Source organism: Strongylocentrotus purpuratus, unplaced genomic scaffold (assembly GCF_000002235.5).
Source record: "Strongylocentrotus purpuratus isolate Spur 01 unplaced genomic scaffold, Spur_5.0 spur5_scaffold_6, whole genome shotgun sequence".
Taxonomy (NCBI): domain Eukaryota; kingdom Metazoa; phylum Echinodermata; class Echinoidea; order Camarodonta; family Strongylocentrotidae; genus Strongylocentrotus; species Strongylocentrotus purpuratus.
This window is the reverse complement of record NW_022145612.1, coordinates 41,829,448-41,856,490: the sequence shown is the minus strand read 5'-3', so window position 1 is coordinate 41,856,490 and position 27,043 is coordinate 41,829,448. Positions and strand designations below refer to the sequence as shown.

The 27,043-nt window shown below is 36.0% G+C and overlaps 2 protein-coding genes across 2 annotated transcripts; both read left to right on the top strand.

The window, feature by feature from the left end:
* Positions 1 to 12,813: 12,813 nt before the first annotated feature.
* On the top strand, positions 12,814 to 17,555 carry LOC105437659. The gene is made up of 3 exons (XM_011664518.2): positions 12,814 to 13,257; positions 14,627 to 14,912; positions 16,970 to 17,555. The coding sequence occupies exons 1-3, from the start codon at positions 13,222 to 13,224 to the stop codon at positions 17,374 to 17,376; spliced, it is 729 nt and encodes a 242-aa protein (XP_011662820.2). The 5' UTR covers positions 12,814 to 13,221; the 3' UTR covers positions 17,377 to 17,555.
* A 3,570-nt stretch (positions 17,556 to 21,125) lies between these two features.
* On the top strand, positions 21,126 to 25,031 carry LOC100889182. Its single transcript, XM_003728795.3, has 3 exons — positions 21,126 to 21,438; positions 22,152 to 22,434; positions 23,920 to 25,031. The coding sequence occupies exons 2-3, from the start codon at positions 22,155 to 22,157 to the stop codon at positions 24,180 to 24,182; spliced, it is 543 nt and encodes a 180-aa protein (XP_003728843.1). The 5' UTR covers positions 21,126 to 21,438; positions 22,152 to 22,154; the 3' UTR covers positions 24,183 to 25,031.
* The last annotated feature ends 2,012 nt before the right edge of the window (positions 25,032 to 27,043 follow it).

Here is a 27,043-nt window from a genome sequence, read left to right as displayed (position 1 = left end):
CGGGGGTAATTGTCCGGGGGTAGTTTTCCGGGAGTAGTTGTCGAGGGTAGTTGTCCCGGGGGTAATCGTCCTAGGGGGTGGGTGCCCTAGGGGGTATTTGTCCTATAGGGGGTAGTTGTCCTAGAGGGTGGTTATCCGGAGGGTGGATGTCCAGGGGGTAGGTGTCCGGATACGCTACTAAACAGCAATGCGTGAAGTTATATTTAGATTGGAACTAGATATAGATGCCTACGAGAAAAGTGTAGATTTATGCAAAGAATATCATACTTTTTAATGAATACAACTCTAGCTTCAGAATACAGCTAGGATATACTTGAGCACATTAGCGACATGTTTACATTTATATATGTCAGTAGAACCATCTTAGAAAATATTACCTGAATATTATTATTACTTTGCATGAGCCTATAAAGGTTTTAAATTTGGTTCTATTAGATAAGCTTCTGAAGAAAAAGTGTCGTAATAAACTTCGATCACTTTATCTGGTTTTTATAACTTTACACAATATATTACTAGTATATAGATTTCATTAGGGTCACACTGTCGGAAGTCTTTGGATGCCGATCGAGTTCAAAGTACATGTTATATACTTTTTGTTTCTGTTTTGAACGCGGGACAGAGAATCCCAAACAATCAATGTTTACATGTTTTACCAGCAGCATAATATCACGTGTAGTAAAAGGAAATCTCGCTTACCTTGTGAGAAGGAAATGGTTCCGACCATGTGACGAATAAGTTGGGAACGACATTGGTCTTGTTTCTGTTTCGAATGGAATATAAGCTTATTATTTTACACTTTATTAGCTCAAGATGGCGGACAGTTAAACGGTAAACAGCTTAATAAGTTTCTTTCTCTATGAAAAACCTGTCATAAAATTCATAAGCATAAGATGAATAGCATTAATCTTTATAATCTATGGTGTTGTTGTGGTTGTTGTGGTTTCGAGTTTGTGAAATGTAAAATGGGCCAACAAGATCCCGTTCACACACAGCAACATAACCCAAATCTTCATTCGTCTTAGTTTCTTGAAATATTTCTCCACAAGGATAGGCTATAAAGAAAGTGCTTTTCAGCATGCAAAGCTTGAATCCTGGATTGATCTCCTAGATTATATAAAATAAAACATGTAGATCAATTTAGAATTCTGAAAATCTTAGATTAATGACTAATTCTCGAAAGTGTGTAATCATTTACATTTGTATTATTATTATATCGTGTATGTGACGTTCCAAAAAATTGTTTATGTTGTATATGCTGTATCGTTAAAATGTAATGTGAATTTTATGTTTTGCAGAAGAAAATAAATTAAATTCCATTCAATTAGTATGCTTATTATTAATTGTCCTACCATTCTCATGTTTCGGATGGCCTCAGATAATGTTAAAGTGATATGTGTTATTATAAGAATTGCACAAATAAGGAATTATTTTACCATAATTTTCATGAGGAGTAGGTGCATTATAGATACTATATTATTTTGTATCATTATTGTTATTATGATGATGATGTTGATAATAATAATATAATAATAATAATAATAATGATAATAATAGTATCATTTACTATAAAATCCCGTTTTTTCTTACATGTTTTCATGAAGTGATTGTGGGAATATGGGTTCTTTTTGATAAATAATGTTTAAATCTTTTTAGAAATGTATTTATTAATCTAAAGAGTAACACAGATTGAGCCATATAAGGTTCTGAGAAGATATACACCTAATCACGAATGAACCAAAGTCACAATCACTTCATGAATAAAGAAAAGAAAAAATAATACCAAATTCATGGGCAACTATGATACAATGATAATAATGAGAATAATGATAGTAATAGTAAAACTAATAATAACAATAATGTTTGTAATTATTAGCCAGAAGTTGCTTCACCTAACAAGTAACGACAGGTAGAAACATGCCTGGGCCTTAGTCAATTTGATATACCTAATTTAAAAAGTCAGTCCTTATGATTAATTTCTTTTATCAGCAACAATACTTAGTTGTGAAGAAGGTAGATGTGTGCGTGTGTAGTGGCAGCCATTCAGACAACGTACAGGGCCTCATCCAGCAGATCGAAAAAGACATGACGGACGTCGTAGGAAGCGTGAGGTTTCAAACTCTCCCTTTCAACATGAGAAACATGGATGCGTTTGATTTCAGTGGGATGGATGTTCTACTTCTCTGTCATTCTATTGATAACAGGGGATTCTCACTTACAGACGTTATTGGTGCTCTGTATGATAACTTCTTACCAATGGCCAAGAAGTTTGTGGGTGCACTTCACAGTCCAGTTCAAGCACACTTTTGTCCATAGAAGTGTTTCCTTCCAAACCCCTTTAAAAGCGTTTGGAGCAGTAGTTGGTACAATACTTAGTTGTGAAGAGGGTAGATTCAACATCTAACATTCTTTCAGGCACGAAAATTGTACATGAAACGATTCAATCATGCTTAAATAGAAGGTTGAGTTCTGGAGAGAGGTAAACAATATTTTGGGAGCGTTGTCATTGTTAGTATGCAAGTGTGGAAGAACATCACAGACAAAATGTTCCCTGAAAAGCATGGCTCTTTAAATGCCTCTATATTCAGAATATGACAAGTAACAGCTTAAAAATGAGGCCCGATTTTTGTGCAACGTGTACGGTAGTCCCATATGCATCTGTCTGTGTACAGTGCTTGTTATTTAACCCAAACCGTGCCATTTAAAAAATCATATTGATGACTCCACATCCCTTGCAGTACACACTAATAATTATAATATGCTACCTGATAAACTTTTTCTGATCCATTCCATACCGTTTCTTTCACAATGCAATCGCCTGACCAGAACTCGACTTTATCTTTTAAGCAATGTTTACATTGTTGCACCCAACAATGTAAAAGAGTAAACATTATTAAGCATTGTCATTACTCGGCCTTTCCGAGTAGTGATTCAACAGTTTTCCATTTTCGAGTGAAGGAGTTTACTCTTACGAGTTACAATTATTGTGCAAAAAGAAAGTATAACATGTGCTTTATGATCGGAAAGTAGTTTTCTAATGTTGAACATAGCATGCACCCTCGAGTGCTTGTAGCTGCAAATGTTCAATACATATTTATCCATTCAAAACAAGTAAAAATATTCAGGCATTCCCCGACCCACAATTCAGATTAACAGTAATCTCTTGAAATACAGTTCCATCATCATAAGTCTATACGCCAGTAGGTACTGGCCCCACACGGCATTTCGGGAACGTTATAAGGCGGTATGTTTTTTTTTCTCTCTCAATTTATTGTCTCGTTGCAACCTTCACTTCATCAAGGGCTGGTTTCTCATTCTACCTTATCTGTATAGGAAAGAGCAAAGTTGGGGTGATCGCCCATGATTTTCCTGAGCAGGTACGCACAGCAGCAAACCTGACTTCTCGGATGGAATCATTCGTACTCAACAGGAGACAACATTTACGAGTTCTTCCGTAGTTCTAATCGGTGGTCGTCTCAATCAGTATCCCGTAGAGATTAATCAAGAACAAATTAACGAACTAAAACAATTCTTTCTTCTTGCTTCATCACCCCCACCTGAAGAGGCTGCAGAAGTTTGCCTAAGGAGACGAGGATACAATTTGTGCCTTCCATGTGTCTGCATGAAGATGTGTCCATGTTGTATGCCTCGGGAAGATGTGGGACGGACTGCTCATACTCCTCGTGATTATGGTTCCTCTTCACAACCTACGATACATTATAGTATAAATCGAAATCAGCGAAATCTACAAATTTACTTTTAAAGTAAATTCATACCGCAGTTGCTGTTGAATAGGAAGACAGTTTAGAAGAAACTGATCACATTTTCTGAAACACAATCAACACTGTATATTATATACACACAGAGAAATAAAAGGTGTTCTTGGGGAGTAAAACAAAATTGGAAAAATAGGGCGCTCCTATTACACCTTTTAGGGAGTAAAACACGGAAAAAGGTATATTTGAGGGATGTAATTTTACACCCTATTTTAGTCAGACGAGCTCTGATTGGTCAGTGCATATGCGCATGCGCTACAGCAATGGCGCATTGTGTCAATATAGGTACTGCCAATTTTTTTTTTTTTAAAGCATAATTCACATATTTTAGTCAAGTTAGGGGAATTATCATGTTTCATTTGGGCATATTATTTTTGTGAAAGCTATCCGATCAAGAAGAAGGGGTTGTACCGGAGGTTATATTTGATAATATAATGAAATTAGCAGAAGTGTTGTTTTACTAACTAGTACATAATTGCCTTCTTATACGTGTTTGTAAAGGGAAGATATTCGGTAAGGCATGACTGTATATTTAGGAAATTCCATTACATTTGAATCGATACGTCCAGCCATAGGTTAGTTCTTACAGTCTGCACTTGTGTTGAGTTCACACTAATTGTTGTTTAGGTAAGCATTTAAGCCTTTCAACATATAACTCGACATTCTGGTCTGATTTCTTTAGAGCAGTGAAACGTAGACAATCAGTGACTGTTAGGTGATCATACGTCAACGGCACATGCAGTGGCGTACGCAGGATTTTTTTCAAGGGGGGGGGGGTTAAAATCAAAAGGGGGGGGGTTTCCCAAAAAACATACATAAAACATACACATAAAAAAAACTCGAGGGGGGGGGGGGGTTTAACCCCAAAACCACCCCCTGCGTACGCGCCTAGGCACATGATAATATGTGCAGCATACACCGGGGCGGGCCTCTCGTCACTCGAAAATCATTCTTAAAAGACAGTTTGTCCTGGGTAAGTTTTAAGTTTTAGCAGTTTGAATGGGGGTGACTTTACTTTCTCAAGGTTATTCAGGACATAAAGAAATCAGGTGGCGTTTCACAAAGCCCTTTTTCAATGACAAATGACAAAAATCAGTGACAAATCTACTGATAACCAATCAGAAGCAAGGATTTCACTAGCTTATAGCAAAAACTGTCATTTGGTGACTGATGACAAATGTTGTGAAACACCACCAGGATATTTTATTTGTCTGTACCTACTCCTGAGAGAAAGTTTGTATATTGTTGTTCTTCTTTTTCTTCGTCTTCTTTTTGTATTATAGTTATCTAATGGTATTTGTAGACGAAACCATAGACATCCTGAAACTGAGCCCCAATGAGAAATTTATTCCAAGAACTAAAGAGTGCTGGTGGCGTAAACTGAAATTATACGTTGATTTTTGAAACTCTCACTGCGAAATTAATTTTTTAATATTATGGAAATACTTTTTTTGAAGCCACATTTTTATAACATGTATTAATACTGTTATATATCGATTGACATTCATTATATCATGATATCAACAAAATGCAATAACAATCATGAATAAAAACTCGTTACGGTAACAAAGCAAAACACAGAACAAAATAGTGTATACATGTATACATATATTATTTACACAAACATTTTCAGAGCTGAAAAACACATTAATGAATTTAGCGTTAGCCCTCGTATATCTCATTGACGTTCATTATGTATTCGGTTTATTTGTAATTTTCTGATTAATGTATACATATATAATTTTGTAGATGTCTATTCAAGGGAAAATGTAGCAGATCTATACTTACATGTTGAATGAAAGGTTGTGTTAAAACAAATGATTCAGAAATCATTAGAGCATGACAAACCAAATTAAATGAAAGTCATTTTGTTTCACTAGAAAAGATACTATGTTAAATTATAATAAATCTAGTTCACCCGAATTAATTATTCTGTAAGTAAAGGTCTGTTCTAAATTAAAACTCATCTGGTATCGAGTAGTATTTACTTCAACGTGTAGTGTAAAATATTGAAACTTACGGCTTACGTTGAATTTAATAACATTTGTGTGCCAAAGTGGATACGGCCTAAGTTGGATGCAAATTCACTATTTGATAATTCTCATCTGTAAGTTGAATCTATAAGCTATGTAGGCCTATATCAAATGTCTGTTATATTTCATCAGGATAGGATTCGCATATTTCGACGCATAACAATTTTCAGGGTCCAATAAAATCATTCCTTAAAAAGCCCTTTGAGCGAAAATTTGTAAAATAATTTCTTCTAGTATGGAGGATCATTATTTCTTGTAGTTTGTAGTATTTTCTCGAAGTCCGAGCAGAACTCAATGATTTATTTTGAAATCGCTTCTACAGAGAGTTCATTCAGTGTTTGAAACAGATATTAAGGTTTCATCGTGTTCATAAGGTAGGCCTATAAACAAAACAATATACTGGTGATTAAATCATCATCCCGTTATTTTATATTATGTCGTGGGAAATGTGAAATGTGTTTCAGTCAGAGGTTTACATACCTTATGCATATTGCATAAATCTAAGTACTTCAATGAACTTGCTGATATAAAACAAAACTAATGACCTAATTAACTAACCACGCTGCGGAAATTCATTACAACCATGTACCCATATCCTCTCTAAACATCAATCGTGAACCTTGATGAGGTAATCCCTGAAACAGCTATACTTGGATGGGGTGTGTTGTGACAGCAGGTGATCATGCAGACAACAACGGAAATCGCTTCATACAATAAAATAGTGACGTGCAAGTAAAAATCATGCTCCTATAGTTTAGTTCGAGTCTGAGTTTGAATTTATTGGTTTCACATTTCACACACAGATTCAATAAAGATAACAAAAAATACATCAAAGACAAATAAATCAGACCACACAATTCTATATCACAAAATATGTTTCACAACTATTATCATGTTAAAGGAAACCCAGACAAGAAAAGAAGAAACCGTGAAACGTGCAGACGGTGCAGGAGTTAACAGAGTAGCAGAGCTTCTACAAGAAACTCAACATTTCAAAGGAAATTCTGTGACATGTTATTCATCGATAACAACCTTTGATAAAGAAACCTTCTTATTCCAACAATTAATATAGAAATTACTATCAAAACAACAAATTAAATTGCTATGGCGTTAAGACATCAAACACCTAAGATAATTAAAAATAATCAGGCCGATCATCTAAAAATTCCGATCACCTGTCTATAAATCAAATAAGTCATTCCTATTATCTTAAAAGAATGTCTGTATTCTGACAATTTCCCCGCTTGAAAATCGTTCGACTCGAATGATTCTTTCATATAAATCATAATATTTCATCAATACACACTGTACGTTCTTTGTTTTTATATATTTAAACACAATCAGATCCTCTTGTCTAGATACTCTATACTCTTCTGTATTTACATGTACGATTCATCAATACCGCTATAGCTTTGTGAATTTAGCTCTATTACTAAAACACACTGACGAATTGGGAATCAAACTCAGCACAATTCGCTCTGTGCACTTCATAAATATTTTCAACACGATTAATGATTATTTGCAGTTTTACTATCCTTTTGTTTTCTTTTTACACAAAAATCCTTGCAACACGTCAGTTTTTGCCTGTCATCGCATTACCTACAGAAAAGTCACAAAGATTTCACCTTTATAATACATGTAATTCATAGATAATTATAACCATCTTCTCTCTAAACCTTCAGCTACAGGGGTTACTTTTTTTCAAAATCAAATGACGTAATCGCATTCTGTCTCAGAAGTAGATATAAAGTGTATATATTCACAACATTTTAACTCGAAACTACAAAACGTAGATATATTGATATCAATATTGGCAATGCACATTTATATCAAAATTGCTCTTTTCTAACATAAGATAATTTCCTATTCTCAAACCTTACTTTCACATTCTGTACCATACAGCGATGAATAAAAACCACAATAGAATTACAATACAAACCATGTAAAATTCTTAAATTACTTCTTCTGACATAATATATATATTCATATAAATATCATTAGTATAACCAAATGTTTTAGAATTTCGGGAAACTTTGAAAACTAAAACCTCGATGAAGTCATTTGTTCATCCCCTTTTACGTTTTCAAAATAGTATTTGCATCATCGCCTCTTTTTCTTTCATTATACGATTTTGCAAATTCTAGAAAATGAAATTTAAAGTCATAATGAACTGAATTGTTCGCGCCATTTTATAATTTCTATCTAAATAGGATCAATGTTTAGAAAATAATGTTATTCTTCTTGTTTTCTTCTTGTCTTTCATCACATTTTTACAAATTCTAGGAAATTAGAGCTAAAACCCTTAACTCAATTTGTTTTCCTTTCTTTATACCATTGTTAATAATCGTTGTCTCATTGCCTCCTTTCATTTCATTAGTCGAACAAGTTAAAGTTCAAATCGCAATGAACTCAATTTTTCAAACTACTTGTCCTCTTTATATTTCAACTATTAGAGCTGTTAACCAATATATATGTATTAGACTTGTTTTTTACTTATTTTAATCAGATCTTTACATATTCTAGAAAGCGAAAGCTAAAAACCGTCATGGACACAAATGTTCGTCTCCTTTTAATCAGCAGGAGCAAGACCCGCTTCAACGACGAGTGTAGTCAGGATTATCAATAGACAACAAAGAAGATCCTCTATCAAGGGAAGTGACAGAGCGACTCCTTGGCATGGGCGGAAATTGGAGGGGGCGGTGTGAAGCGCCCCAAGATTTTCAATAGTTTCTAAGTGGAACACAATTTCAAATCACTCCCCACGATTTATGTTTGCTTTATCAAGTTTATAGCGGTAGAAAGAAGTAACCAATTACATATCATATTGCAGTTCCAAATGGTTTTTTACCCTTTTTTGGCAAGAGAATTTTGGAACAAAAGAACTCCCAAAGTTATGGAGACATTTTCTAATATATATTCTAATTTCCATCCTGCAAAATAAAACGAGTTATCGAGAAAATAGTGTATCTCCTGAACTCTCATGTTTTAATTGCAAAAAAGCTGTGGAATTTATATAAGTTGAAATCTCTTACTCTTCGATAATCTACAGTCGGTGTACTGGTTATGTAACTGTGATGTTATTCCGGTCAAGAGTCCTTTGTATTTTTAAATACTAAAATATCATCAATATCCTAAATGTTGTGCTTTAATTCCTCTCAGAGAAAAGTTGCGCGGAAGATGTTAATCATGTTGTTCCTTCAGAGAAGACATTAAAATGAAACCGAGTAAAAGTAGTCTGTACAAAATGGAATTGAGAAAAATATAAATTCTACCATAATGTATAAGTATATGGGAGTTGCTTTACAGTACCTGACGGTGATTCAACAAATACACCCATGAGAGATTCACATGATTAATTCCAAAAACTAGTTGGATCAAAAAGTGTAAAAACGCATGTCTATTGTGTAAAGCTCCACTGCTACCAAATAGATAGTTAGACAAGTTTAGCCGAATGCGCTTTTTTCCATGGAAAATGTCAATACAACAACGACAACATTATTTTGACCAAAGTTGGTAATTCCGAATCTTCATAATTAAACGTAGGTTTCTTTTTCCGTAGGCTCATTGTATCTTGATTGTAAATCATTGCGAATGGTCTTATATGCTTCATATGCAATCATGGCTGAATGAATGCCATACTTCGAAGTTAGGGGCTCTAGAAGAATACCAATGACCTTGCACTGGGTATGTCCATAAAATGTTGTCAGCTCTATCCACGAAGCAACTTCCAAACTATCAATCGCCCACTGAGTCGCGTTCAAGATACCGGTGTAGATCAGGCAAATAAACGTCCATCTCGCTTGATCCGTACCAACAATCTTCTGCCGCTGTACGACGACTAAAAAGGATGTCATGACCCAGGCCGAGTAGGCACTGGCGTACCTATGGGGGGGGGCAGGGGGGGGCAGAGTGCCCCCCCTGACGGGCTCCAGGGGAAAAAATAAAAAAGGGGAAAGAAAAGAAAAGAAAGGAAAGGAAAGAAAAAGAAAAAAAGAAAAGGGAAGAAAAAAAGGAAAAAAAGAGAAAAAAGAAAAGGGAAAGAAAAAAGGAAGAAGAAGAGAAAAGGAAGAAAAAGGGAAAAGAAAAGGAAAGGAAAAAAATGGGGAAATTAAAAAAAAAAAGACCATGGCCGTACGCACCAGGGGGGGGGGCAGTTGACCCCAGATATTTTGAAAACGTACAGTTTTTTTCCTGAAAATGTAGTGTAGGCCTATACCAAATCCTTCAATTCTACTTTTGAAAATGCAAAAGTACCCTCATGACCAGTTCGGTCGCTCGAACTCCCTTCACTCCTTTTGCTTTTGAGATTCTTCGAAAACTTTTAACGCATCTTTCCCCCTCCCCCACCAGAAAAATATTCCGCATACGGCCCTGAAAAATTAAGACAAATGAAAATAGGAAAATATAAGTGATATAACAAATTCGAAACTCTTCGCTGGCGCGAACTGCTTGCTAGCCTATTTTGTATTAAATGTTTTCACTGGCTCGTCCCCCTGAAAAAAGAAAAGGATTAGCATTGCCTAGAATACAATTGTGCCTGCCCCGACGGGCCCCGACCTGCAACCATGGCAACAATAACACACAGTGTATGTACCAAATGTTACTAAAAGAGAGTAATTCATTTTTCTCGCTCGCTACACTTGCTCGCGAATAAAATGAATAGATATTGCTTTGGAACAATTGTGCCCACCCTTGACCTGCAACAATATCATTAAAAATGGAAGAGTTTTTTCGCCCTCTCTCCAAAAAGGAATTGAATCGCGTTAAACGCGATTGCGTCCATCCTGACCTGCACCAATAAAAACAAGTTTATTTATTAATTTCTATTAAAAGAGATTTTTTTTTTGCTTGCTCGCTATGCTCGCTCGCCAAAATGGAATTGACACCGCTAACGTGCCCGCCCCAACCTGCAACAACCAGTTAATAATTATGTACCAAACGTTATTCAAAGAAGTTTTGGTGTGCTCGTGCTCGCCAAAACGGAATTAACATCACCTTAGACATGATTGTGTAAGCCCTGCCCTGCAACAAGAAAATATGAAATTTATGAACCAATTATCATTACAAAAATTTTGCTCGCTCGCTACGCTCGCTCGCCAAAATAGAAATAACACCGCTTTTAATAATCACGTCCCTGACATGGAACAATGAACCCAAGTTTATGTACCATATTTTCCCTATAAAAGAGAAGTGATTTTTTTCGCTCACTCGCTACGCTCGCTCGCCAAATTAGAAATAACACCGCTTTTAATAATCACGTCCCTGACATGGAACAATGAACCCAAGTTTTATGTACCATATTTTCCCTATAAAAGAGAAGTGATTTTTTTCGGTCGCTCGCTACGCTCGCTAGCTCGTGGAATTATGTGCCCACCACTAACCTGCTACAATATCATTAAAAAGAGAAATGTAGAGGGTTGCCTGCCCGCCAAAATGGGATTGACATTGTCTTAAACACGATTGTGCCCGACCCCGACCTGCAACAATGAAACGAATTTTATATAGCAATTCATTGAGAGAAAGATGTATTTTGGCTCGCTAGCTAAAATAGGTATAAAATCACCCTAAACACAATATTGTTCCCGCGCCCTGCATGGGACAATTGAACCAAGTTTAAGTGGCAATTATTAAAAAAGAAGTGATTTTTTTTCTTGCTCGCTACGCTCCTTTGCAAAAAAATGAAATTAACGTCGCTAACAAGTGAATGTTCCCACCCCCAACTTGCAACAATACCAGTTTATATACCAAACGTTACTTAAAGATTTTTTTTTGCTCGCTCGCTCGCCAGAAGTGAAAATTAGCATCGCCTTTTTTGTTTGTTTCGGTCGCTTGCCCCCCCTGACGGAGTACCCCAGGTACGCCACTGCGAGTAGGTATCCTACTCAGTCAGTTTACCCTTGACCTAGGTCTATAATCACTTTTACCAGAAGAAAAGTTAGACCCCAGACCTATGTAAAACCCGACTTTAACACAACCTTGAACAAAGCGTTGGTTTTTAATTTAGGTACAATATGAGCCAATGAGCTTTTCCCCTTTACTACCAGGGTAATTTCAGGTTACAGCAAGTTTTGCCTTGCATAAACGAGTACACAGTTGTTTTTTGTTCTCTCTCTCTCTCTAAAGGTGTTTGTAAGGTTGGATAAATTTTGTTTGATGGGGAGGTACTCTTAGTACCCCTTCTGATATTAAAAAAACAGCGTTTAAAATTAAGTAGTAGATTATAAAAAAAATATCAAATTCTAATCCACCTCTATCTTATTTCCTACTTATTCGTGAAATCCAATGAGAAAGGGGGATAAACGAGCCCCCGGTTAAAATAGCCCCCTACTCACACACAAATAAAAACACACGCACACACACAAGAATACAATCCTGTTTTAACAATATACCAAAAGGTGTACAGAATTACTATTCTTAGTGCGGACAAGGATCCCAGAATGTTATACTTTGAAGTGAAAAGTATTTACTTGAAGAAGAAAAAAAAAGGATCAACATTGTAGCTATAAGGAGCTGAATTACATGGAATAATTATAATATATGAATCATGCAAAACAGTATAGCGTAGAATACAAAAGGAAAGAAACGTATCATCAAGAATCATATCGAATATGCGGCAAAATAAGCAGATACACAATTTAAAAAGAGAGAGAGAACAGAGAGAGAGAGAGAGAGAGAGCGAGCGGGGGGGGGGGGGTGGAAAGAGAGTTATATGGAGATAGAGGGAGGAAGAGGAAGAAGGACATATTCAAAACAAGGTTTGACTCTTGAGAGTAAATTCAGCCTCATAACATCTATTTATACTTTATTAAAGTGAAGAGGTGGAGATAAAGTTAGAAAATGAATGTCAAATGGCGAGGTGAAGAGAGAAAAAAGGAGGGAGAAAAAGAGGAGGGAGGGAGGGAGGGAAGGAAATGATATTCCACTTCTCGCTGCCGAAATATGAAGTGCTGGTTACCCATTTCATGTTTAGCCCCAGGCTACCCCGACTTGTACGCCTGTGACATTTGTACTGATATCATACATAAAATTATTAATGTTGTAGGGTGTAAAATTGGAACAAACTGATGTTTGATACTCTTAATCTCAGGGAATTTACGGCAAAACAAAAAATAGGCGTTTAACATTAATGATTTATTAATCCAAGTTTGTTTGGACAAAATAATACTACATGTATCAGATTTCATTGAGGTCGCACTGTCGAAAGTCTTCGGATACCGATCGAGTTCAAAGTACATACTTGATTATATTGTATGCGGAGCGGAGAATACCAAACATTCGGTGTTTACATGAATAACATGTATTACATGCAGCATGATATCACGTGTAGTACATGGGGAATTTTCGCTGACCTAGTTGGAGGAAGTACTTCCTATCTGACACGACATATAAGCTTGTGAATTATATCAATTCAGCTCATGATGGCGGAGAGTTCAACGGAGAGCGGGGGAATGGTAAGCAGATTAACAATTTCCTTCCTCCATGAAACGCCTGTCATAAATAAAGATGCATATAGCATTAATCCTTATAGTCTATGCGTTGTATGCGGCATAATCTATTGCGTGGTTCAGAGTATGCGAAGTTTACATAGGGCCAATAAGAGCCCCTTTACACACAGCAACATAATACAAATCTTCTTTCGTTTCAGTTTCCTGAAATATTACTCCGAAAGGATAAGCTTATATAATGAAAATGACTTTCAGCATGCAGTGCTTGAAAACATACATCGGAACAATTTGAGGGCATTTTGAAGGGGGAAAAATCTTTAAATCTTAAATCAGTATGCTTATTATCAGCCGTCGTACCATTGTTCTGGTTTCTGATGGCCTCAGATCATTATGTACTATTACAAGAATTGCACAAAATCAAGAATTATGTTATTACATTGTTCATGTGCAGTTGGCACATTACAGATACTCTATATGATGATGATGATGGTGGTAATGATGAATAATGATGATAATGAAGATTATAATAATTGTAACAATAATAATAAAACACCATTGCCCATAAAGTTGTAATATTTAACCTTCACGAAGTGATTGTAAGAATGTGGTTTATTATTGATAGTTAAAGACCCTCAAAGTGTTGGAAGCCCCAAATATTTGATGTCAAAATTTCACTTAAATTGTATCATAATATGAAAGCGGATGTCATTTAAGACACATTCCTGCAAGGATTTTCAAAACAGAAAATCCAAGTTATGTATTTTTAAAAATCAATATTTGTCTTCAAACACTTTTTTTTTTTTTGGGGGGGGGAGGGGCATCTTTCCAGAAAGATGTCTTCAATGACATCCTCTTTCAAATTATGATACAATGTAAGCTAAGTTTTCAAAAAAATATTGAATTTGGGGCTCCCAACACTTTAAAGGGGCTTTAAGATTATATCTTCTCCGAACTTCATTGATTAATCTAAAGAGTAACAGAGATTGATTCATATAGTTTTTGAGAAGATACACGTTATCGAGATATCAAGACATATTGTGTAGTCCCTGTGGTGGTTCATGCATTAGGCATGATCACAAGCTATCTTCCTAAACATCTGAAGGAGATTGAGGTTACCAGAAATATAAAACTCCTGCAGCAGTTTGTAGCATGCCCTTAGTATGCTTATTAGATAAAACCAGCATAGATCAAGCTTAAGATATTGATGGTATTATAATTATGATTATGATAATAATAATAATGTTGATGATGATTATGGTTATAATAATGATAACGATAATAATAATAACAACAACAATGATAATAACAATAATCATAAACCAGTAGTTGTTTCACCTAACATGATGCCTGTCTTTATAATTAATTTCTTTATCAGCTTCAATACTTAGTTGTGAAGAAGGTAGATGTGTGCGTATGTAGTGGCAGCCATTCAGACAACGTGCAGGGCCTCATCCAGCAGATCGAGGAAGACATGCCAGACGTCGTAGGAAGCGTGAGGTTTCAGACTCTCCCTTACAACATCAGCGACATGAATAGGTTTGATTTCAGTGGGATAGATGTTCTACTTCTATGTCATTCTATAGAGAACAGGCGATTCTCACTTACCAATGTTACCGATGCTCTGTATGATGGTTTCTTACCGAAGGCAAAGAAGTTTGTGGGTGAGTTCATTTGACGGTCAAATTCAAGCACATTTTGGTCCATAGAAGTGTTCCCTTCCAACCCCCTTTAACAGGGTGGGGATCCAGCAGTAGCATTTTCAGTCGCGAAAATGGTTAATAAAACCATTTAATCACACTGATAGAAAGGTGTACACTGCATGTTGCATTCAAAAAATATAAATAGTAATTAATCTTAAAGCATTTTCATTCCTCGACTCTTCCAAGTATTGTGCTTCTGTCAACACTTTTCTGATTTTGAGTGAAGCGATACTCTTATGATTTGAAATTGTGCAGGAAAAAAGGATTGACGAAAATGTTGTAACATTAAGCGTGCGCCCAAGAGTGCCAGTGGTTGCAAATGTTTTTAAATATAATAGTTATCAATTTAACCCATTCATCCCGAAATTCAGATTAACAGTATCTCTTGAAGTACAGTTCCGTCATCAAAATTCAAAACGCCCTTAACACTATACAGTGCGTCCCAAAAAAAACTATACACTTTTGAAATGGCTGCCAAATAAAAAATATATGATTCTTGGGGAAAATTTGTATATGTATGGAAGGCTCATAAACCCAACGTTCATATGACACCAAAAGGTTCGAAAATAATTCATGCTTGGGTGAGCACTGCTCACTTTTGTACAGGGTATGGAAATTAGGTTGCGCAGGAATTAGCCTTCCAATTTGTGAGAGGTAAATCTTTTGGAGCTTACAAAATTGAGGGTAATATGATACATTCATGATTTGCTGAGTGAATTTCATGGTCTATTAAACCAAACTTTTATGCATGAGTGAACAGGAATTGCATTTTTTATTGTAGCATTGTAAATTTCCCTGGTAGACTCAATGGTGTGTTCATGGGAGTCAGGATGGAGTGATGGTACATGTTGTAATTTCCGTGTTACAAACTGTTATTTCTTTTTTTACATCTGTGACTGTGAATAAAAACCTTCACCAAGATTGTGCATCGAAAGAGGAGGTGGACATATGGGCCATTGTTTCCATTTTCAGATATTTTCTCCCCTTTTTTCTCTTACAAGATGGACGAAACAGTTGTAAAATTGAAAACTGACATGTTCATTTTACAAACTTGTGAATTTGTGTTTAACTGTACCGTATTTCTTGTGCGAAACTCAAGTGCTAAAATGACTGGTTGGTTGGTTGATAGATTGAGTGATTGACTGACTTATTGATTAATTGTGATCGATTTATTGAATGATTAAATTGATTGAAATACTGAATGGTGATTGAATGCTTGATTGATTAATTGATTGACCGATTGACTGATACATTGTTGATTAAGTGATTGATAGCTGAATGTTGATTGTCTAATGAATTGTCAAGATATGCACAAGCATACCCGGGCAGAGAGAGAGAGAGAGAGAGAGAAAGAGAGAAGGGGGAGGGGCATACATGTCCTCTTGACCCTTATCCAATCTACCCAACAAAGTCCTACCCTACATTTCACCTCCCCTGTACCATGTACCATCACCCCGTCCTGACTCCCATGAACACACCACTGAGTCTACCATGGAAAGTTACATTGCTATACGGTAATAACAAATGCAATTCCTGTTCACTCATGCATACAACTTTAATCCCATGAACCACAAATTTCACTTAGCAAACCCAAACTCATCACAATTGATCATAAATTGGTCATATTATTCTCAATTTCATAAGCTCCAAAGGATTTACCTCTTACAAATTGGAAGGCTAATTCCTGCGCAAACTAATTTTCATACCCTATACAAAAGTGAGCAGTGCTCACCCAAGCATGAATATTATTTTCGAACTTTTTGGTGTCATATGAAATTTGGGTTTATGAGCTTTCCATACATATACAACTTTTCCCCAAAGAATATTATATTTTTTATACGGCAGCCATTTCAAAAGTGTATAGTTTTTTTTGGGACGCACTGTACTGAGTGATGTTCATGCATGGGCCCCTAGGCGCAATTTTGGAACATTAGGCGGTGTGGTTTTTCTTTCTCATTTTATTGTCCCGTCGTAATCTTCATCACGGGCTATTTTCTCATTTTAACTCTTTTGCATAGGGAAGAGCAAAGTTGGGGTGATCGCCCATGATTTTCCTGAGGAGGCACGCACAGGAGAAAACCTGACTTCTCGGATGGAATCATTCCGTAACAATCAGGAGACAACATTTACGAGTTCTTCCGTAGTTCTAATCGGTGGTCGTCTCCATCAGGTTCCCGTAGAGATTAATCAAGAACAGCTTAACGAACTCAAACAATTCTTTCGTTTTGCTTCATCACCCCCGCCTGAAGAGGCTGCAGAAGTTTGCTTAAGGAGACGATCATGCATTTTATGCCTTCCATTTGTCCAATGCTGCATGAAGATGTTTCCTTGTTGTAGGCCTCGGCAGAACGTGGGATGCCTTGCTTACTCTGTTCAACATGATGGTTCCCCTTACGCTATCAGCAGAGATGACAATATGGCATGAGTGGCTAATCTACCGAAGCCGCGAAATCCACAAAAGTAATCTCATACCGCAGTTGCTTTTGAAGAGAAAGACAGTACAGAAAAAACAGATCACATTTCCTGAGACACACAGTCACTAATGCTTAGCTTAAAGGTAATACAAAGTTTTGGTATGGGGTCATGAATTTGGTTCAAATGAACATATTGGAAGCATATGCGATCCTACAATATTCAGTGATCGTTGTCGCAGTTGAAATCGAGTCTAAAGTTGTGAAATTTTAGATAATAAACTCTTTAGGTTGTATAGCTCCCTCTCAAGGCCAAGATATTTATTAAGCTATAAAACAATGTTTCTTGACTAAAATCGACCAATTAGCTATTCCCGTTTGGAAATTATTTATCACAGCTACATATTATGAGATTTTCATAGTCGCAACTACCATTGTACGGCCGTAGTCGCTATTCGAAATTTTATCAATATTTACCGGGAGCACCGGTAAATTTTTATATTCAATTTTTCACGAAAGCAGAAGTGTTTTAGGGGCTAAATTTTCTAGTGCTTCTAATACATCCACAGGGGCATCCAAATATATCAAAATTGTAAAGAATCACTATCCACCCATTTTTCAAAATTCCCAAAACTTTGTATTACCTTTAATGCCGGTCACAGCGTGCAGTTCTCAAACGTGGACATGTGCCGCAAAAACGGGGCGAGCCTAGCTCCATCTCTTCACTCGAAAATCAATCTTAAAAATAGCTTGTTTAGGGTAAATTTCAGGAGTGTAATTTAGGGAAAGGGGTGTAAATTTATCTTTTTAAGGTTATTCAGGTCATGAAGTAATCAGGATATTTCTTTTTCTGTACTAACTCCTGAAAGAAAGTGTGTATATTGTTGTTGTTGTTCTTGTTTTTTCTTCTTCGTCTTATTTTTGTATTCTATTTATCTAGTGGCATTCGTTGTTGAAAGTTATAAACATCCTAAAACTTAGCCGCACTAAGAAATATATTCAAAGGACCATATAATACTGCTTGTTTAATCTGAAATTGTACATGGCACTTTTACATTTTCACCACGAAAATAAATATAGAAATAAATGCAATGTATGTATTTCATAACATAATATATCGATTATCTCATGAATTATTCTTATTTCATTCCGGTAAAGTGCATTTATATGTTTAATATTTTAAAAGTAATTATTATCATTATAATATTATAAGGCATTATTCTTGAGTTCCAAAATGGGTTGTGGGCCGGTAGTTTTAATAGAAGCAGAGAAAATGAGATAAAAAGGTCAGTAAACGATTGAGCAAAATCTGATAGAAATAAGAAAGTTATACATTTTTGAAGAGGTCCTCTCCAATTTACTCTGTACAGAATATTTCATAAGCTTTCATGTTCTTAGATTGTTGAGAGAATATATTGTTATACTTACAGAGCACATGGGAGAGGACCTCGCAAGATACGTTACATAGCTGCCAATTAGCGTTTGATTGTACATTCAAAAATTCATAGTTTTTCTATTTTCAATCGTTTTCTGCTCAATTTTTCACTGACATGTTCCTCTAATTTGTCTGCTTCTATTGAAACCACATTAATATCAGGGTGGACTTTCCCTTCTAATCTGCCACTGTAGATATAAATGGCAGATATGGTGTAGCATGTCGTATTATATCATGAGAAAGTAGTTATATAATGGTTTAACTTTTGGATGATAACAGAAAACTTTTCAGTTGGAAAATATTTTGATTTTTTTTTTTTTTAAATGAAGTTCAATTAATGCAATACATTATGTTGCTGTATCATGTCATTTCTCTTTGTATCATGTAGCATTCTCTTCGAATTGCAGAATACCCTTACCATCATAGTGACATTACCAGTAATCTCTATAACGTGTTGTGATCTCAAAATAATATTGACGAGGCTCAATTGTTTCTGATTTTTTTTTTGCTTCACTCATTTAGAGCAACTTGTTATTAAGTTTGCATCTCCATTCTTATGTTACTCTCTTTAATGTTGAACAAATCACTGCCTTTTTGTATATTAGTGTGATGTTTATAAAATTGAAGAGAAAAAAATAATGACAGCCGCTGTTGCAATACGTACTCGTTTACATTTTATTTTGTTTGTCTATTTTTCTTTGCGGGAAAAAAGGGTTAGTATTGGAGTGCTTGTTATTTTGTGAAAATAGCGCATAGCACGGTTAAACTGTTACAGAAGGTCACATGTTTTGGTCATGAAAGGTATAAACTCGGAAGGCACATCAGATGAAGAAGGGGCTTTACATAGGCATTGACTAGAATCCAGGAGGGGTATTCATGACTTCGACGAGTCAAAAAAATGTTCTTCTTCTCAATTTGAAAACAGGAACTTAAAGATGACGTTGAGTTCTGGTCATGCGATTGCATTGTGAAAGAAACGGTGTGGAATCGACAAGAAAAGGTTGATCATCTAGCATAAAATAATGTGTGTGTATTGCAAGGTTCTGGAATTATCAAAATGATAAGAAATTTGGCCAAGTCTTGGTAAAGTTACAAACACTGTACACAGAAAGATGTATATAGGACTACACGAACACGTGGCGTAAAAATCCTACCTCCGAGTTTTACGATTTTACATGACATATTTAGAATATGAAGGCATTTGAAGAGCCATATGCTTTTCAGGGAACATGTCTCATCTGATGTTCTTCCACATTTGCATAATAAAAATGATAACGCTCACAAATTATTTTTCACCTCTTCCCAGAACTGAACCTTCTCTTTAACCCTCATTTGACGAAAAAGGATCAAGCTTAGCCTATGCTTTTTTACCCTTACCCTGGATTTAGCTCATGCTGCAATGATAATTATAAACCTTTAGGTCAGTCAGGAACCCCATGAATTTAACAAGCCGATCGCCTGTCTGATTATCAATATATTAATGATTGGAAATCGAAACCAAATTTTGCGTTTGAAAAAAAAAAGGATTTCATAACACGACAGTCTATTGGGGGAAACGAGTATGGTAAAATCGGTCACTCAAAGATTTTAATTTTTTTGAGGTACTTCTTGTTCAAAACGCGATTTTTGCGGCTTTAATTAATATTACACCATATCACAAACACAAACACAAAGGGCCGTGCATCTCAGATTTTAAATTGTTAAACGATGCAATCATGAGATGCAATGTTCTCTGTCCACTCAGAACAAAAATTGTTTTTTCAAACGCCTTTTAAAATTAATTGTTTAAAAGGGCGTTTGAAAAACAATCTACCGCTTCTGCATGGCTGTTGCACACGAGATTTCACGTTGATGATGTTGTTACCTGTGCTATAACTCCTGATATGTCATCAATTGAACATATAATATTTGCAGTGATGAATATTTGGTGATCATTTTTGTACGGCGTCACCCTCGTCTCTTGCACCAAAGACCACATAAATTAACGTTCCCGCGTCAGGCCGGCAAAATGGGGCCTCGTGTGCAACATTAAGAATTATGCGCTCACTGACAGATTACATTCATATAAAACAAGCCTGCAGGTTATGATATCATGATGTTAAATATAATATAATTTTTAAAGTCTTGAATGAAGAATAGATTATAATGGTTTGATCAAACGAACATTAACATTTTGGCATTGTTTTAACGTAATTTTAGCCCACCGATATAATATCCAGCTTGACTCCGCCCGTAGCACTCTTTTAGACAAGGATTAAAACAAAAGATATGTATGTGTTGAGACAGGAATGATATTGGATAATCAGTGTTGTAGGGTACGTGAGGCAATGGTAATGACCTTTGACCCTGAACATTCATGTGCATGGAACACACACATTACACACGCGAAAGTAATGCTGAACGAGCTACTGGGAATTCCCCGTTTTCATGTTTGTCTCGCGCGCTCATGTTAACTGCACTATGCATCCATCTGTAATGTACGTCAAGACGCACGCAAAATATGACGATAACAATGGAGTAACGTATTATTGCTCCTGGAATGAACATATTTGCTAAGCTTGTCGTTTAATTGACTTCGCACCTTGTCTTGTGTTTTCCTCACACCGCTCTGGTCTCATTGAAGCGTGAAAAAATAAATCAAGTGAGTATACAAGAAACAGTAGTAATATTGCATGATTGTGTGTCTTGTACAGTTGTATTCGTGTTTGGTCTTATATCATACACACTGTCTAGTTTATCTCTTGCTTAATATAAAGAAATGCAGTGGAAACCGATGTTCAAATGTTGAATTGTATTAGAATATTACGAAGTCGGGACTATCATTTCCGAAGATCGTTATTGTTGTTGTCAGGTCTATTAGTATTATTATTAGGAGCAGTAGTATTACTACTACCACTATTGTGGATTATTATCATCATCAAGCAATAATTGTTATGTATTCAAAATCACTATCACCAAAAAAGAGAAGAACGAGGAACTATATGCCGTCGATGTCCCATCTCCATGGAAAGGAAATGCAATCCCGTGTTGAAATACAACATCGAATCGTAATATGTACCATTGGTTTTATTGTGAATAATGACTATAAAGCAGAATACGAAATTATTTACTAAAATGTTCCTATAACCTGTCCCTCTGCCCATACGTTGATTTTTCTGAGGAAAATTGGTCATGTGATTTTAACGTTTAGCAACATTGCAAAGAGTGCGAAGTAGTGGCATATGAAACGGACCTCGCAATAGTTTGGTGAAGATTAACATAACTAATCCTTTTAAATGGATTAATATCCTTTATACGTATATAATATTGTATTAATTGTATACTATTATCTCGTTAATATAATTACGCACACAGGAAATGTCTTCGGGTCGGAAAGTGAAAGTGGCTGTGTACAGCGGGAGTCGGGAAGACAACGTGGCAGGTCTTATCCAGGAAATAAGGGACAGGATGACAGATTATGTTGAAGAAGTTATATTTGTTCAACTCCCTTACAACCTTAGTGACATGTTAAAGATGAAGCTGGACAAGAATTACTACATGGTGCTATGTCATTCCATCAACAACAGACGGTTTTCAATCACCAATGTCACAGATGCTCTGTATGATGACTTCTTAAAGAAAGCCAAGAAAAGACTAGGTAAGATGAAATACTTTTTAAAATATTTCTGCCCCTATTCTTCAATACAAATACAATCAATACAATATCAATACAAGATTTGTGACGGCAAGAAGGAAATATACAGAATGTTTTTTTAAAAGGGAAACCGAAACTCTCCATCAACCTCTCGTCAAATAAACATAACTTCATTTATTGTTATACATCACAATAACACAAATGTTATCCCCTCTCTATTATGATACCGCATTTGTGATGATATGCTCATTGAAATGAAAACCATTTAAAACCAACAATTAAAAAAAAAAATGATTTGCGCGCAAGAGTGGGATCTATGCAATTGGTGGGGGCGGTGGAACCCCACTCATATAATTATAAAATGGATGAAAGCGGCTATGCATTAAAAGACAATGCGGTTGGGCACTTAGGTCCATGCTTCTACGCATTGTTATAATTACTTCGGTATTTGAATGTGATCTGTCCCTAGTTTTTATTACAATTTAGATCTTACAGCAATTCACAGTCATGTGGTTTGAGGGCTAAATTATGTACCCTCGATTACTGTTTTTTGTTCTATTTTAACTGGCATTTTCTCCTGCAATGTTATTGTTATTTTGTTTTGTAACAATGTTTATCAATGGCTATGATCATGTTTAATTTAGAAGGAAAAAAGACTCTATGAAGGGGAAAAAAAACACATTAAAGCAGAAGTAAAAATAGGTTAACTAACATATTCAAATTTTGTGCATACTTTTTAAACAAAAGCTGTTCTTGACATATATCAAGAAGTTATAGACTGGGTTCCAAGTAATAGTATTGTAGTTCATTCGTTAATAAAATGTTAATGGGATAACTCGTCATTATACAGGTCACCAGGAAAGAAACATCCGTATCTCTCTATAAAAAAAATCGAGTGATCACTGACGTGACTCCTCTGGAGAGTGAAAATGTAGTGAAAATGTAGTGAACATTTACTGTTTTCTTATTAAAGTCAAGCGATATTCACTCCTAAACAAGTGATCACTAACGTGACTCCCGGGGGAGTGAAAATAGAGTGAACATTCACTCTTTTCTTCTTATAGAGAGAGATATAGATTTGAATATGTTAGTAAAACCGGTCTATTAGTAATTCACAACTTAAACTTTCCATCCTTAGCCGTGCATGGGTACAATGTGACAAGGGACACCTCAACGTCTGAAGAGGTGGTTTCCCTAATATTAATTTCATTATTCCTAGCTCTCTCCCATCCCCCAACCCCCCCCCCCCCCCAACCCCCATGCACCTCATACGTCTTTGTTCCCATATACCACGGTAAACAGCCGTTATAATGTTCCTATCAATGAGAGATTAATGCAGGCATATACTGCGTGAATTTCTTTAACTATTTTAAACCCCCTCAAAATATAAAGTAGGCCTGTACTTGTTTGGTATATCGGCTTCGTTCAGTTGCAAAATGACAGAAAAGCTTATTTACCGAAATCATTTTTATCCATATTTTTTTTTAGATCGCCGTAAGGTGGGTGTGATCGCTCATGACTTTGGGTCTGATGAACTTTTGCCTGAAAAACTAGAGAGCAGGATGGAATCTTTCCGAAACAGTCAAGAAAGAACATTCAGAAAATCAATGCTGCAACTCATCGGTGGACAGCTGTCGAAATCACCTGTTGAGCTAAGCGATGGTCAATGGGAAGAACTAAGAAAATATTTCAGAAATGAATTGAAAACCCCAAAGCCAAAAAAGCCTGGTCGGAGAAATTCCTGCTTGTAATTTCAGTCACAAAAATCGTAAACAGACATTATTGTGTAATGCAATGTCGCAATGAAAAAATGTGATGTAAAGCTATCAAGAGAAGTAGTGATATAAGATCATTTGTATAGCATAACAATTGATTTAGCTTTCATCGTTTTTATATTTCTGACAAAATTAATTTCATGTCAAATAAAATTGTATTGTTTAATGAAAAAAGATAATAGTTTAATGAATTGATAAGGGTAGTTTTGGAGTTGCTTATAGTTTCAATAAAGGACAGTGTAAAGCGTATAAATATGAACGAAAAGGTAGAATTTCGTCGTTTCCTGTAGGCCTCCTTTTTTATAAAAAGTTGTTAGCCTATTATACTGAACATATTTCGGAATATTTGCATGTAAGATATGAGTCATTCTTTATTCATTGTGAAGCTGGGAATGTTATGTTCAATAATGACGGAAACACGATGCCATGTTCCCGTTTTTTTTATTTACTTAACTTCCCTTTTGATTATTCATATTCCTGGACCGTGGCCCGCAAAAACACATGTTACACCGAAAGTGGGGTGGACTTTGCCTGATGCCATATCTTACCTGCATTCATTCGTTTAATTACAATTCAATCGATGATAAATATACATCATATGTCCGTGAATGTATAGTCACAGGACGTGTAATATTGAACGGAATTGAGGAAAATAGCTCCTGATAGATGTGGTCCGCCAATTTATTGAACGGTATATAGATAATACTCGTTAGCGAACCAGGACATGCAGTGGCGGACCAGAAAAGGAATCTAGAAAATCGGTACAGGTTTTCTTCATGAAATATCAGATCGTTGAGAGACCACTTAAATTTCTGCCTAAGGAGACGAGACCATAGGCGCCGGAAGTGGGGGGGCAGGGGGGCAGTTGCCCCCCCAGTCAAAAAGTGGGGGGCAAAACGCATTTTTGCCCCCCCCCCCAAAACGCCCCCCCCCCCCCCACCCCCTCCAAAAAAACCAAAAAAACAGTAAAGGAGTAAACATGGTTCGTATTTTTAGTCCAAAAGAATGTAACAATAAACTAGAATTTAAATCGTCACGAGGACGATTAAGGTGGTCTGTCTTCAAGTCTTATGATAGATTATAATACTTACTATATTGAGAAAGGGAGAAGTTATATAGACATGTAAACAATGATGATCATCATGATGATCATGATGATGATGATCTTGATAGTAATGTAGATGACGATGTTGATGATGATGATGATGATCATGATGATGTTGATGATGATCATCAACAGACCATGATGACATCTGATTGAAAAAAATGAGGGAACATTTAGATAGCATATAGTCTCAGCTACAACATACTCCAAAATCAACAAAAACCAAACGGAAATAACGGCGATATTGCTCGCAAAAGACAGGAATGTAGAATCCAGATTTGAGAAAAAGTCATCTCCCATAGGGACTACACTCAAAAAGTAATGGATCAAGTGATAATAGGGGAATAATAAAGTAAACATGGTTGTTTATAACATTATTTGTGATTCTACGTGTTTTAATAAGCAAAGGAAAAGGTACAGTGAAAGGTCAAAAGAAAAAAAAAGTGAAGAAAAAAATTGTTGGAGACGCCCGGACTCGAACCAGGGACCTCGAGGTCGGAAGTCAAGTGCGTTACCGATGTACCAAAATATTTCCCATAGAGATTACACGTAAACGGAAAATGGAATTATCAAATCCCACTTTGTAAGTGAAATATGAGCATGATCCCGGCATCTGATCGAAAATTAAAGGGCACACTTACGATAGCATATTGACTCAGCTACAACATACTCAAAGCTCAGCGTAAACGAAGATAAAACGACGGAGATATTGCTCGCGAAAGACAAGAATGTAGAAACCAGTTTTGAGAAAAAGTCATGTCCCATAGAGAATACACGCAAAATGTGAAAAATTGACATGCCTCCTTTAATCGCAAAAATACGCCATGATGCCATTGTTCAAATGAAATATCGTGGCAAATACATTCGTAGAGAATATTCTCAGCTAAAACATATCAAAATTTGAAAGAAAATTGATCAATATTTACAGAGATACAATCAATTTTCCAAAAATCTGCTAACGTCATAATATGCAAATTGAAATTTTAAGTTCGGAGGCCATTATGATGACGTCATGAGTTAATTGAGGGTCAAATGAGACATGAAATCATATCTCCGACTCATGATCTATCTAATATGAAAAAAATTGGGGGTATCTATCCATTCTGAAGAGTTAAAATGAATTTTGTATAGGCTTGTTTTTGCACATGTAATGTGGATAGGGATAATGCAGATCCGCGTGTGCTGTAAACTTTGACGGACGCTCATTGCGTTATCACTGGTCAGAAAAAGGTGAACAAGGTATCAAAATGCTTGGAAAAATGTGGTTGATATGATAGAGAAAATTTGGCGTTTCCATGTTGTAAAATGTCAGTACGCGCACTTACGCGCGGAAACGCGCGCAAAAAAGTGCTCTCGCGCAAAATCTTGAAAATGCTTACAATGGCCTGAAACGTGTGCAAAAAAATTTGGGACGAATTTGAGCATTTTAAAATTTTAATGCGCGCGTACGTGCGCGTCGAGGTGCGTGCGCAAATTTTGTTGACATTTTTAGTTGAACTTTGACCTGAAGTTGATGTATACCAAATATGGTTTATTTTTGAAGACTCGTTATCGAGATATGATAATGACTTGATTTTTACAAAATGGCGCCTGGATGACGTCACGATGACCCCATGAACTTGAAAAAGGTTTCGGGAACTTCATATCATAGGGCCTGATGACTAGCAGAAATTTGAAGGAAATTGACCAGGTCGAGTTCGAGTAAACGTATACACAAAAAAAGTGTACGGAA